Source organism: Parus major, chromosome 5 (assembly GCF_001522545.3).
Source record: "Parus major isolate Abel chromosome 5, Parus_major1.1, whole genome shotgun sequence".
In the NCBI taxonomy this organism is placed as follows: Eukaryota; Metazoa; Chordata; class Aves; order Passeriformes; family Paridae; genus Parus; species Parus major.
The window spans coordinates 24813211-24827221 of NC_031774.1; the positions used below are offsets into that span (position 1 = coordinate 24813211).

The window sequence follows — 14011 nt, forward strand, 5'->3', positions numbered from 1 at the left end:
GTAGTATCTCATATGCTACTGAAATGCCATCTGGTGAAAAATAAGACTGAACTTCTTTTCTGAGCACAGGCAAGGGAACAAATTATTCTATGATTACCTGCATTACTCTTTTTTCCCCTGCCCACCATCAGAGAAAAACCCCTTAAACTATACCTGATAATCAATGCTTCCATCAGGAAATCCATCTCATCTTGTTCAGAGCAGACTTCTGGCAGGGTCTGTTGAGAGGTAAAGGCAGTGAGGGCCATCCCACCAAATAATTGAGAATATTTGTGTGACCACCAGAGAAAAAATGAAAAAAAGAAAATAAAAGAATGAGCATGTAACATGTAAATCACCTCAGAGAACCTAAGGGCAGGGGCTCGTCCTTTCACTGCCCAGTTTATTTCACTGTATGTGACCCATTTGTTAGTTAAAGTCACAAGAGGGAACCAGTGACCCACTTGAAGATTTTTTTTGTGTGAATTGAACTCTGCACAATTCTGGAACAAAAATAGCTTCAGGTACACATCAAGAAAAATATTAAGTGGGGACTTACAAACCTAGAAAGGTCTTTAAAATGAAAATTGTTATTTATTCTCCCCCTCCCTTCTCCCCCACATTGCAGCATGTTGTATTACACATACAGCCACTTGATTTAAATACTTGTGTCACACACCCCTATAGCCCTCTTTCCTGCCAGCAGATTTGGATAACATCTTCTGCTGATACAATGAACTGGATTACCACAAATGAACAACATGCTGATCTCCTTCTGTTTGCCCCTGTGCTCTGGTTATTCTCCCAGTCTGGATACTGAAACTGAGTTGGGCAGTTCCAACTGCTTATTAGTGTCCTGGGTTTTCACCCACATTTGTACAGTGGCACAGGGAAGTTCATGACATGAAAGACAGGATGAATAACAGTAGAACTTATTTTTATTAATGAAAGCTATATTTTTGAGCTGAGCTCACACAAGCAGATTTGGTTCTGAGTCACAAGCTTATAAAATAACAGATGCAGACTATGAGCATCCTTAACTTCAGGGCTGAGTAATTGACAAATCCTGAGGCAATGCAGTAATTCTGGAGAAAGACAGCCTGCCATCTCTTGTCATCAATAACATGGGAGATCAGCATGATATTGCAATATATATTCACAACACTGTGCAATCCCAAGACACTACCTGAAAATTTCACATACAGTAGAAAAACACTACTCTCAGCATCAAGTGAGAGACAACATAGACTTTTAAATACATCATGTGAAAAACTTAAGAGAAAGCACTCAAATCAAAGCTGATAATGCCTGGATGCAGCAATGTGTCCAAGCTTGCATCACACATATGGATACGCCATCATGTATGTGATCAACATGAATTTCCAACTGGAATAGTGATAAAATAATATAGCTCTTATGTATAATTATTGTGTAAGAAATTTGTGGGTACTGACCTTGATAGCCACTTGTAGAGGGTTGGGATCCCCTGCAATGCCTACCACAGTTCCCTCATAAACCTCACCAAATGCACCATGTCCTAGTGCCCTGCAAGAAAACAAAAGACAGGGAACAGATGTTATATGTCCTTGGATCCAGTGTTGGCCAAGCTCTTCTCTTCATCCAGTCCAAGACAAATCAAAAACAGAGTTTTGTTTTCATCTCAAAGGTTCTGAAAACAGCTTATCAGTATTTTCTGTCACTGTCACTAAAAAAGGGAGGTTGGATCCTTGATAGTTGTGAGCAAGAAACAGGCCAGCTCAGTCCTAGGGTCTATCATCAAGTGTGGCAAAAGCAAGATGAGAAAAATGGAGAATAATAGAATAAGGTGGCTGCAGACTGATATCTTCAGGAGATTGTGTAAGACATAAGAATGACCAAATTGTTCTTTCTAAAGTTTATGTAGCTTTGATCAGTATCATCTGGGTGGTATGGAGTTGAAGAGAAGCCCAGCAACTATCTCCTAGTGACAGGAAATTTCCTTGTGATAGGAAATGCTGAAACAGACATCCTGCTACAGATTTGGAAGTGAGCAAGTGCAATAAAAACACAATCAGAGTAGAGGTGAAATACCTATGTGTGGGAACATGGAGCAGGAGACTCATGATCTTACACTTCTCCTTCAGTACTTTATGGAATCAAATTATCTTAGAGAACATAGCAAGTATCGCATCTGTTGTGTTTTGGCTGGCTTGGGCTGGGTGCTTTGCAGTCAGACCAGTGGCCCTTGTTCTCTCACCGAAGCAGAGAGATGTTCTTCCGTGGGATCTCCTTCAGCTCGCTCAGAGTGGCGGCCTTCCCTGCAAAGCAGTAGTTGGGGTTGTAGTCAGTCATGATGACAGATGTACGGATTTTGCTCAGTTTATATTCTGGGCTCTGCAGTCGTGCTCTGGATCCTTCCAACTGCTGCTTCTTCAGATGGTAAACTGCAGATGGAGAGATGAATAAAAATGCACAAGATCTACAACTGGACTGAACAGATAATGCTGGCCACACAGAACAGAATGACACCAATCCCATAATTATAAATGGTCCAGGAACATCTCTGGCTTGCCAGTATCGTGCTCTTCTTCACAGTCTTCAGTGATTTGGTATTGGATATGCAAACAGTCTTATTCCTGCAGGCACCCAATCACCTGGGAACAACTTAGGTTTCCCATGCTGCTTTGGGCATTGGCTGTGGAAGAGAGCTCCACAAGACATCTTGCTGACATCAAGTCCCAAAAATCAAACCATCTCCCTGAATGAATTATATATTTAATTACAGGTTGTAATTATCTGGCTACAGAAACACCTGCTAAGAAGGCTTTCCTAGCTCTTTTGCTCTGTGGCAAATACCAGGAAAGAGCAGTCCTTGCCCTTTGGGACTATGCTTGTGCCCAGATGTGGGTGGTGATGTTTTCTATCACTTCATTTTCCCTGTTCTTCCAATCTACTTGGGAGACCACAACACTTTGGCTGCAAGTATTGAAAGCAGTGGAACATGGCCAGGTGGTCTCCTTTTGTCTAATTTAACTAGAAAAAGCCAGGTCAAAGGGTGATAAGAACTAAGTTTATCTTACTGATAGACAGGCTGCCACAAGTGAGGATCATTCCAAGCACCACAATCACAGACACCACAGCTAAGAGGAGGGGGAGAGGCAGCTGTCCCTCTGGTATAGGACCCTGGGGCACTGGAAGAATGAAAATAGAGGTGCATTAATCAGAAAAGAAGAAGAGCTACTGTAAAGCATCCCTCTGAAGGTTGTTTATATTTCAGAAAACAGTACACAGATCATGGTCAGAGTATCTTACAAAAATTACACCAAATCCCTCTATAGCCCTGAATGTTGGAAAAGTAATAAATAATTTAAAAATCATTGTGAAGATAGAACACAAACTGATAAAACACGGATTTCTTATCCATTCTTCACTTTTCTATAAATGGGTAATATCACTACTCATAAGCTGAAAATTTCTACAGACTTGATGTTTTGAAGCTCCAAGAGACTGTGAGAGGAAATGACTGTGAGTACAAGGCATCAGCTGACAGGCACAGTGGGAAACTGCTGTGGAAGGAAGCAATTTGTGGCTTAAATAACTCAGCAGTAGGTGGTACGTTTTCCTGGAGAGGTATTTATGCTTAAATATCTGATACACTGAGCCCATTCAGGAAATTTACACCACGTCTCTTTACAGATATTTTACCTCCTGCCTAATCCAAAGGTGAATGTTTGAGATGAGGGCAGAGATGCAGCTCAGCATGTAAACAAAGGTCAGCAGGAATTTTCAGTCCTATGTTTGACTGACATTTCTCACAACACCCTGTCCACTGGAGCCACTAGCTGTAACTTGGGAATTGAACATCAAAAAAGCCAGAAGGAGATATGATATAAAGAGATCTTATCCAATGAGGCTGAAACTTCTTAACTTACCAGTGCAGGTGACATTGTCATTGGCCAGCACAGCCCCCATCTCACACTGGCAGATTGGCAGGTTGGTGTCAGGGTCCCGCTTGCAGTTGTCTGAGTGGCAGTGGCTGCAGTTAAGGTAGATCTGAACCTCCACCTCACCATGACTCTCCATGGCTGAACAAGGAATCACACACAACAGGTGGGCTTAGTTCAGTTTTTCCACTCTTGTTCCGGTGAGGTCAAAAAAACCAACAAACCAAAACCCAGCAGGTACCTACAACTTCTCTCCTTCTCTGCAGGAGAGCAGATAGTCCAACACAGTGTGGACATGTCAGAAGCCTGACGGGGATCAGTAGGGAAGAAGGTATTTGGTTCCTTAAGCAAACAGAGAGGCCTTGAAGTGAATTGACCTGGAAAAGTCGGGGACTGAGGAAGTGCAGTTGAACATGATGACTTGTGTCTCTCCTGGTTTAGAGGTTGAGAGAAAAAAAGGTCCCAGAGCACTATGGAAATCTTTAAAGAAATGACCACAGCTAAAGATCTGACCTGCAGCGTGACATAAGCTTTAATGAAATGAATAAAAAAACAAAGACAGGAGAAAAGGGAGGAGGAAAGAGGAAATAGAGAGGAAGAAGGAAAAAGGAGGAAGAAAAGAAATGAGAATAAGAACCACATCGTACCTGCCAAGGGATGCAAGAAGATCTCTCCTATGGGGTTCACAAAAGAGATGCCATCCTGCCCACCAGCTGTGATATCATCACTATCAGAGGCATGTCCCCCTGGGGAGAGAAGAGTATGGCTAGCTGATCAGTGCTGTATGCTGCAAAAAATGGGATGGCATTCATTCCCATTATCCCCTGGGGTCACTCTGCAACCTTCCAGTGATATTGGAGCGTATAATGCCAAACCCTCACTTGACCCAGCCACTACCAAGGTTAGTGAAGTGACTTTATCTAACGCAGGTTTCTTCCGATCAGCAAGGCAAAAATGTATTTGTTTCAAACAGAAAAAAGAGATGGAACATTTTCTATGGGTAACTTGGGAATGGGTGAAGAGGTGATTCATCACACCTTCCAAATATTAAATCACACAGGAACCCTTTTAGAACCTTGATTCCCCAGTTATAGAGAGATGGTGGAGAGCAGGGTGGGTTTCTTACTGTTCAGCTTGTCTGTGCCTCACCACCTGCAGCCCTTGTCCTCTGCACTATCCCTGACCTGCAGGTGCTCTGAAGGGCACAAAATTAGTCACCATGACTATTGCCCCAGCAGGCTTACCTCTGTACCCTCCACCTCCTCCCCCAGAAGTACAAGCTCCTCCTCCTCCACCAAAACCACCAGAGGTGGTCCACTGGAGCTTGGCTAGTGCTTGGGGACAAGCTTGACCTCCTTCTCCACCTTCCAGAAGAGACTTCCCAGCCTGAGGAAGCAGACTCTCATCCTGCCAGCCGCCACCTCCACCTTCAGTCAGACAGTGAGAAAAGGAAACAAGAACAGGTGAGAGAAGCACAGGCAGAGATGCTTTGTAGAGAGACAAAATTATTGATTTCTTAAGTGCCTAGTTCAAGGTAAACCTTCCTTTAAAATAATATACAGACAAGCTCCTTGCTGCCATGGGAAATAACTAACAGGAAATCTAATGCAAAGGCTGTGATTGTGCTGCCTAAACCAACACCTCAGCACCAATTTCTTGTGGTGTTAAGAAAATAAGGAACCCATCACTCCTCTTCAGGATAACTGGTTAGGGCAGTCAGCCATATAAGATGCTGAGTTTCACAGGGAAATAAAAATAAATTGGATTTCTAAATCTTACTTTAGTGGCCTCTCTGTAAGCCTACTATAGCAGGAGATGGACAACCACTGGGTTTCTTTTATCTCTTAGGAGCTGATTCTAGGCACATCCATCACAAGATTATAAGTAAACTTCCATTTCTGGTATAATTCCCATAACAGAATTGTTGTTAGGGTTTAAGGGGAGTAAGAGGAAAAAGTATTCTCTTCAAAGGCTACTGTTAGAGCGTAAAGGAGCAGACTCTATCCCCCAAATATAATTCTCCCTGGTTCAGCTGATAAAGAAGTCTTCCTATGTAATTGCCTCTACTGGGGCACTCATCACCTGTCCTGTGCACTCTCTTTTTATCTGGTGACACAACATATCAGAAGACATCCCTTACAGACAACCAGCATATTTCTAAAAACAACTGCCACATAAGAATTCCAAAAGACTGAAAGAAGAAGTCCTTCACTTCATGCCTACAGGACAATGACTGTATTCAGCCACGTGATTCAGACCTCATGTGGTTTTAGTGTCTCACCTGCTGCCCCAGTCCTCCCACTGACTCCGGGTACTGCAGTGCTGTTCTCAAATTGCTCCAGGGGCGCATCATCCAGGGAGTTGTCCTGAGCCTTCAGGTAGGCTTTTCCTCCTCCTCCTGCTGCGATGAGCAAAGGTTCGAAAATCCCATCCTTCTGCTGGAAAACCCCCCATCAAACATCAGAAAAACTTCACATCCCTTGGATACGTGAACTCACACAAACTTAACAAAGACCATGAAAGCATCCCAAAGAAGAGTGGCTTATGGCCAGGGCAATGCTACTGCTTGTCTCAGAGAATCATTACCAAAATATTTCACATCATGTTCCTGAGTACAAAAGTAACTGTATAACTGAACATCAAGGTTTTGTGATTCATTTTTTTAGGACTGCTGCCAACATTAAAGTGGGATCCTGGTGTAATTCCCACATCTGAGCTGTTAAGGACTGAGGAACCAGTTCAGCTAGCCTAGTGACAGTGATAAATATGAACAAGGATATGAAAAGAGGTAAACAACTAAAAAGAAAAAACCAAAGAGAGACAGAAACATGAGAGGGAGGCAGAAGAGGAAGATTCATTTTTCATAGTCTTTTTTAAAATAACTCTTTATCATATGCCATGACTGACAGTGAGAGCTAGTTGCTTTGCTGGACACTGTCAGGCAGGATACAAAGAGGAAATACTTACTCTAAAGATGTAGGTTGCTCCTCCTCCACCCCCACCTCCTCCAGCCCATTCCTTCAGGTCCCTTTTTTTTTTGTAATCTTCTTCAATGAGAGATGACTCCCCTAAGCAGATCTTCTGCGTTTCAGGATTGCTCTGAAAGGAGACAAGAAATGGACTCATATCAGCAAAGTCCAACTCTTGAGACTTGTCTGTGTATTTCAGTATAATTATGTCCTAATGCCTGTCATGTGTACTAGACATATATAAACCAGTATGTAGCTTATCTTAGTAGAAAGTGACTTTTTCTGCTATGACTGAGGGATAGATCTGTCTGTAACTTCTGATTTGCAAACTCACTTTACACAGGCAAATGAATAAAGATGCATAGGAAAAAATGTAATAACTCATTGTTAATTTCACATAGCTAATGTTTTTGCATATTTAGATCTTCTTATAACCAAAACCATTTAAATATTTTTGATTATGGATTAATTTGAGAACTTTCTTACTGACACATTTACGATTTATTTCTCAAGGAGATAAATGCATAAAGGTGACCCACGTATTGTTAAGAATAATCTATTGATCCATCTTAGAAGAGTAATTTGGAGGCTCAGAAGTTTCCTGCACCAGTCTTACTGCCTGTGTCTTCTCATTCATGCAGAATGACAGAATGGGGAAGGCTGGAAGTGACCACTGGAGGTCATCTGGTCAGTCCAACCTCCCTGCTCAAGCAGACCTCCCTGGAGAGTGTAACTCAGGATTGTGTCCTGATGGCTTTTGGTTGTCTCCAGAGAAGGAGACTCTACAATCCCTCTGGGTAGCCTGTTCCAGTTCTCAGTCACCCCCACAACAAAGAAGGTCTTAATCACATTCAGGTGGAATATGTTCCATTTTCTGCCCATTGTGTCTCATCCCAAGACTGAGACTGATTGAAAGGTGACAGAGGAAGAGCTCTTTCTCAATTCTGTTAGTGATGATGCATGGTCTTTCTTAGTTGGTGAAGCAATTTGTCTGGTTAATTCAAACAGGAGAACAAAAGATGGCAAGATGAAGACCAGGGAAAAGCAACTGGGGTAAATCTGAGGAGAGAGCATCAAGGTTTGGAGCTGCAAGACTTCTCCAGAGAAAGAAAAACAAACATTAGTCACCCATTATACAGATTCATCACAATTTCCAAAGCCAGAGAAAGTTGGACTTTGGAAGTGGGAAAAATTAACTGCAACTTTTTCCAGTAGCATCTGCCAAAGGGAGATAGTGCTGGGTTATAATTTGCAATTTGGAGAACAAACGATGAAATGCAAGGGATTAACAGACAACTTTTCAGATTATGACCTAAAACTAGAGAGTGCACTGAGAAGGGAATTGCAGATACAAAAATGTGTTTTTATTTAAATAGGTATGATTCTTGAACTATATAAAGTGAAGAAAATGTGGGTTTAGAGTCTATTGCAGCATCTGGGTGAGACATCATATCCTGCAGAAAAGTAAACAGCAGCTTCAAATTCCTACAGGAATAGTTTATGCATCCCCAAACACACCAGTCTGTGGGGAAAAAGCAGCTTTGTTCCTAGGCAGGGGTTAACAGCAGCTCTGGAACAAGGCAGTATCAAAAACTGACACTGAAAAGAGGTAGTTTTTGAGCCTAAGTGATAAAAGGACTTTCAGATCACTTGGTCTAGCATTTAGAGGACACATATATAAGCATTCATGTCACAAATTTCCATTTCTCATGAGTGTTTTTTTATCATCACAAAAACCTAATCCAGTGGCCGCTGGAGTTAGTGGGAAGATTCTCACTGGATTTAGTAGGCTTTGGATTCAGACTTTAGTCTCTAAGTTTAGAGAGCATGTAACACCGTGCAGCCACAACGCTGCTGGATGCTTCCATAAACAATAGTGAATTTTCTGAAAATCCTGGCAGACAGAAAAAACCCTAGACTGGGGAAAAACAACTGAGGGAGTACATCACTTGTCTATGAGCTTCCTGCTTAAAATCAGCACAAGAGAGCTGATGGAGAACTTATTTCAAACACCAGGAGCTTAAAGCAAAGTTTCTGTGGGCTTCATATTTGTTTGTGCACTTTGGGATTGTTTTTCTTTTCAGAGTTCCTTATATCTGTTTTGAGATTCTTTCTAACTTCTTTTATTGGTTCTTTCCTGTCTCCTGACTGGATTTCATTGCTGGACTTTGGGATTTCTATCTTTTATCACAAAACCTCAAGCCACCCACTGAATAGTATCTGCAAGGTCTCTGCCCACATATGCTTTGTGGCCCTCACCCCAGGGCAGGCATCCTCCCCCTGCTGCCCCACTAAGATGTACAGCAGCTCATCTTTCTCCAGGTGGAAGGTGGCTGAGATGAAGACCCCGTGGGACCTCTTATTGTGGTTTTTGGCTCCCTTCCCCCCGGCTGCTCCATAGGCAGAAATCCTGCAAGACAAAGTAAATAATTGAAGAAACAACTCTCACAGTTCTCATCCCCAAAGTAAATCCATCTGCAAGGTCTCCACAGCCTTCACTTCCAAACAGACATTTCTCCAGAGCAGGCTCCCCTGCTGTAGCACTCATGGCTATGCTTTGTCTGAGACCCACATAGGTTACACAAGAGGACAGACCAGCCCACACCTGAGTGCTGAAACAGAGACTGCAGGAGCAAATAGCATGAGCTGGTATAGCCCACTCCAGAAGTCTAAGGCTACAGGACTGAGATGATGGCAGAACTTCTACTTGACTGCATGCCTACACCCACTCCTGACCTCTTCTACATCACTGCTCACCCTTTCCTGCTTCACAGTAGCTCAGATATTTATCCTTATAGCTACCCCTCCCATTTCTTCAGTGTCCCCTCCACCCACTCAGTACAGGTGGTCCCACACTCATGCTTGTTGAAACTCCACAAACAAAAAGCAGTTAGAGGTGGCTGCCTCCCTCCCCAGCAGACACTGATCCTCACCTGTATCTGTTTGTGGCTGGCACTCTCCAGACCTGCACTCCCCGGAGCCTGCCCTCCTTCTCCACGGTCACCGACACATTGCTGTTCTTGTAGGCACTGTCACACTGAGCTTGAGTCGGCCCACGGGGACCGCTGGCACCACATGTTGAGAACCACCACAGAACAACTGTTGTGTCCCCTGTGAACAAAACAGCAAGAGTTGAGTCATAAGAAGTTGAGATGTGAGCTTCCCTGTATTTCTCAGTATTACATTATACCCACTTTCTTCTAGTCATAGCACTGCTGCTTTGCTTTTCTCCTCTCTCACCTTATTTCCTGCACACTATTCGATAAATCATGGGCTGAAGATAAACTTTGTCAATTGGGTGTGAGGGGGGAAAGGAAAAGGGAAGAGGGACTGAACTTCTAAGAACGGGTTTATCAAAGTGTCTCACAGACATGATCAAATTCTTCTTCTCAGTGCCAGTCTGGAGCAAGAAGATGTTCAACTTTCCAAATGAGAACTAAGCCATGTGCACAGAGACAAGGGTTGAAGGCATCTGTCATTACAGCTAGTGACCATTTATGAAACACAATGGAAGTTTTAAAGGACTTGTCTCAGGCTTGCACAAGAAACCTGTGGTGGCAGAAACAGCCAGGGGACAGCATCTTGCTACCATCTGTAGGGACCCCTCTTCCCCAAGCAATTTCTTTCCTGGTTCTCATTAAGCATTATTCTTTTCTTTCTACAACAGTGCAGCAGATAAGAATGTCCTCCCTTTCAAAACCATTTTCTAAGAGCCAAAAAAGTCCATCTTCTCCACTGAATTTCATGAGGCCTAAGAATAAAACCTTTCAGTAATGTATCTAAAAACTGTGTGATGCAGTTTGTGCACAAAAGCCAGGGTCAAAAGAACTGTTTAAGAGCTGAATGATTAAAATAGAGGTAAAAATGACAAAGTTTTAAAAGAAAAATTCCAATCTTGTTTAAAGGAAAAGGCAAGCAAAACTATCCCCACCAGAAATACTCATCCTGTGAACCTGCATATGGATCAATGCAGTATGAGTTTCAGCTGCGTGACAGCATTCCCCTGAGCTAATGGGGACAGACAGCGGTGCAGATTGTCATATTCCAGGTGGACACGGCCTTCAGGAGCTGGTACAGTCACACACTGGTATTGTTTGGCTGCAAAACAGCCTCAAGAGAACCTCTAATCCTCACCTTCTCCTTTAGACAGCTCTTCTCACCCACACAATTCTTATCTGTCCTGCAGAGTGGCAATCTCTACCACTATCAGTAAATTAGTCCCCAGTGTTCCCTGTTCTCCTACTTTTTCATCCAATTTTTCTCTTTGGATTTCCTCATCCTCACTTACTTCTCCCTGGATTTTCATCTTTGCACCACCTTTACACCACTATTCTACACTCATTTTATTCCGCTTCAGTGTTCAGCACTCTTCCTATTCCCAACTTTCTGTACAGGTCTATACCTTTTGTTCCTAAGCTGCCTTTCTGTGCACTCAGATTCGGAGTCATGCAGTTTCTGTTCTCACTTGAAGAGATTCTGCTTTTCTTTAAAGAGGACCTGGCATTTCAGGGTTGGTGAGCTGGTCTCCAGCAAACTGTTTCCCTCTAGCCAAACAGTGATGACCTGACACAATGTCCACATCTTTGGCATGGATTATATTGCTCATACAGTTGTCTCATTGCTGCAGGCAGGCAGATCACACACAGGAGACAGGAAGGGAGACACCTTTTATAGCCAAGAGACAGGTTTTCAGTACTGAATCATGTACCTGGGAGGGAGGGCTCTTCCAGGGGGTTCAGAAGGTGCTGATCCAGGATACTAATCTCACGTGGGTACTGGCGTTTCTCACCAAAATGATTCGGTTGTCTTCCTGTAACAGCTTGTGGAACAGAGGAAAGAGATGGGGAGTATGGTAGAAAAGAGGGATGGAGAATTTAAAGATTACATGAATTAATTAAGTACAACCATTTGGTTAAGATAAGTAAATATTACCTTGGGTAGGAAAGGTGTTTTGAGCGATCATAATTTTGTACTACTCTTGAGCCCATGTCTTAGGTTACCTACTTGTATCTGTGCTGAAGGCAGTGGGTCTTCACATGAACACACACCCTCCATGTTATCCCCACCCCCCCATGCAGGATAAGCTCCTTGGTCTGCAATTTCCTCTAGCTGTGATTGCAAGAGATTTTAGGAAAAACAGATACCAGGTGTTGATGTTCTGCAAGTCAAAGAGGCAGGTGACAATTCTGGACAGTCAAATGACCGGAGGTGTAAAGGAGAGTGGTGACAAAAATAATTTTCTTTGGATCTAAATAGTGACATGGCAAGTAACCCAGCTTAACAGACCACTCCCACCTCAGCAACCAACTTTGAGCACCTGAGAGCTCACTTAGAAAGTAAATAGCTAAATAAAATTACACGTCTCACTAACATACACAGTTAAGAAACAGAAACATAACCTTGACACAAGCTGTAAATCTTTGGACAAACACTTTTGTAAATCACAGAGCAATACAGTACATTTCTGACCACTGAGACAGGCCTTTGAAAACCAGCCCTTTCTCAGAGAGAAGGAATTTCAAATCAATTGCTGATCCAAAATATCTGATGCATTGAGAACACCACAACACCAATGCTGCCTTACAACAGGAAAAGATATTAATGAACCTTTGCCTCATAATCTGCAAACATCCTGTTTCATTAAATTACCTATTTTTATGCAGATTTTTGATTGGAAAATCTCTAAGAGAAACGAGCGGCTTCTTTCCATTTTGTGAGCCCTCAATTAATTTAATACTGAACATTTTTCATCAGTTGAAAAACATTACAAATATTTCAATTTGTTCCAGTTGTGAGAAGCTAACAGCTGCCTGATGCTCTAGTGAAAAGAGACTCACTCAGTTCCAGATGGACAATTATCTCTGCCACAAAGCCACTGCTCTAAATAGCAATAATTAACACCCTTGTTAGCTGTGTCAGAAAGGCCAAATAACTAATTGAAGCATGGAGACCTTGCTGAGCTTTTACTCCTGAGAACATTCCCCCCAGGTCTGACTGAAAGCACATTAATGCATGCAAATAAAAGAAAGCTTTGTACTGACACACTCTGTTCATACTGAGATGGAGAACTTCAATGGATGGAGTTGTCAAGCCAGTGAAAAATGAAATTAACCCAAAACAAATGAAATTAATCAAATGCAAGGAGGAAAACAGAATGAAAAATACAATGCATGGCCAGAAAAGATGCTCCCCGAGGCCTGTGCTGAATTACAGATTCCAAAGGTCACAGTTTCAGATACTTAAAGATGTACAAGAAGTTTGGTAATGTTTGCCAGAGCAAAGGAATGTGAGTCACTCTGAAACAGAGTTGATCTGTGTGTCTGCATGGATTTTTTTGTGGCATCCCAACTGAGTATCCTAAGGCAAAGCCTCATTTCCAAACAGTCTTTCCTCCTTCTCCAAACAGTCTCAAACCCTTGCTCTCCAGAAGAAACCTTCTGTCTCCTCTGTACTAAGCAGCAGATGAGCTGCAAAGCAGGCTGAGCATCTGCCTGTCCACATGAGCTGTTAACTCTTTGAAGGCTGGTATTTTATGCACTGTCAGACACGAACTTGTAAGGTGGCATTTTCTACAAACCTGGTGTAGCCCTGGGAGCCAGGGTCTAGTGTTCCAGTCTATTTTAGTTTCCACTTCCTCTTCTAAAAGCCAACATGTTGGCAGTAGAGTGAATGGAAGGGAACAAGAATTAATTCATATTAAGGTGTATCTATATTAAAAAAAAAATGCAAAGAGCACAGACTTCCTTTCTCCAGGTTTTAGCTAACACTGATTTCCCCACTGAAAAGAGAGAGAATTATAAAGGAGAAAGAGAGGGGAGCCTCTGCAGGCAGAGAGCTAAAGTAATTCATTCCTTCAATGCTTCAATGTCTCTGTGACTGCAATGAAAATAGAGATAGAGATCTGGTGGCTGAGATTAATGAGAGTAAGATGCCTCACAGGATCCTCAAGGTATGAATGGTCTCCTCAGAGATCCCACCTTACTAATGCTGGTTGCAGTACTCCTGGAAATCAGACTTTGCTGGACCAGGGACTCTAAAATCAAGTACAGATAGTCTATACAAAAGCTCTCTTTGGACAGTCTTGCCATTTATAAAGCAATCTTCTGGGAAATTGCAAATGATGCACAGACTGAAATACAA

General features: G+C 42.5%; 1 protein-coding gene across 1 annotated transcript in view; it reads right to left on the minus strand.

Moving 5' to 3' along the window:
* LTK (leukocyte receptor tyrosine kinase) overlaps positions 1-14011 on the minus strand; it is a 51290-nt gene that overhangs the window by 11712 nt on the left and 25567 nt on the right. The window contains exons 11-22 of the mRNA XM_033515222.1: positions 11580-11690; positions 9805-9982; positions 9131-9281; positions 6870-7001; positions 6184-6340; positions 5147-5329; positions 4550-4648; positions 3891-4043; positions 3039-3149; positions 2216-2402; positions 1434-1524; positions 154-218 (exon numbers count right to left, since the gene is read on the minus strand). Of these exons, the coding sequence (XP_033371113.1) occupies positions 154-218; positions 1434-1524; positions 2216-2402; positions 3039-3149; positions 3891-4043; positions 4550-4648; positions 5147-5329; positions 6184-6340; positions 6870-7001; positions 9131-9281; positions 9805-9982; positions 11580-11690 (1618 nt within the window). The remainder of the gene's footprint in view (positions 1-153; positions 219-1433; positions 1525-2215; positions 2403-3038; positions 3150-3890; positions 4044-4549; positions 4649-5146; positions 5330-6183; positions 6341-6869; positions 7002-9130; positions 9282-9804; positions 9983-11579; positions 11691-14011) is intronic.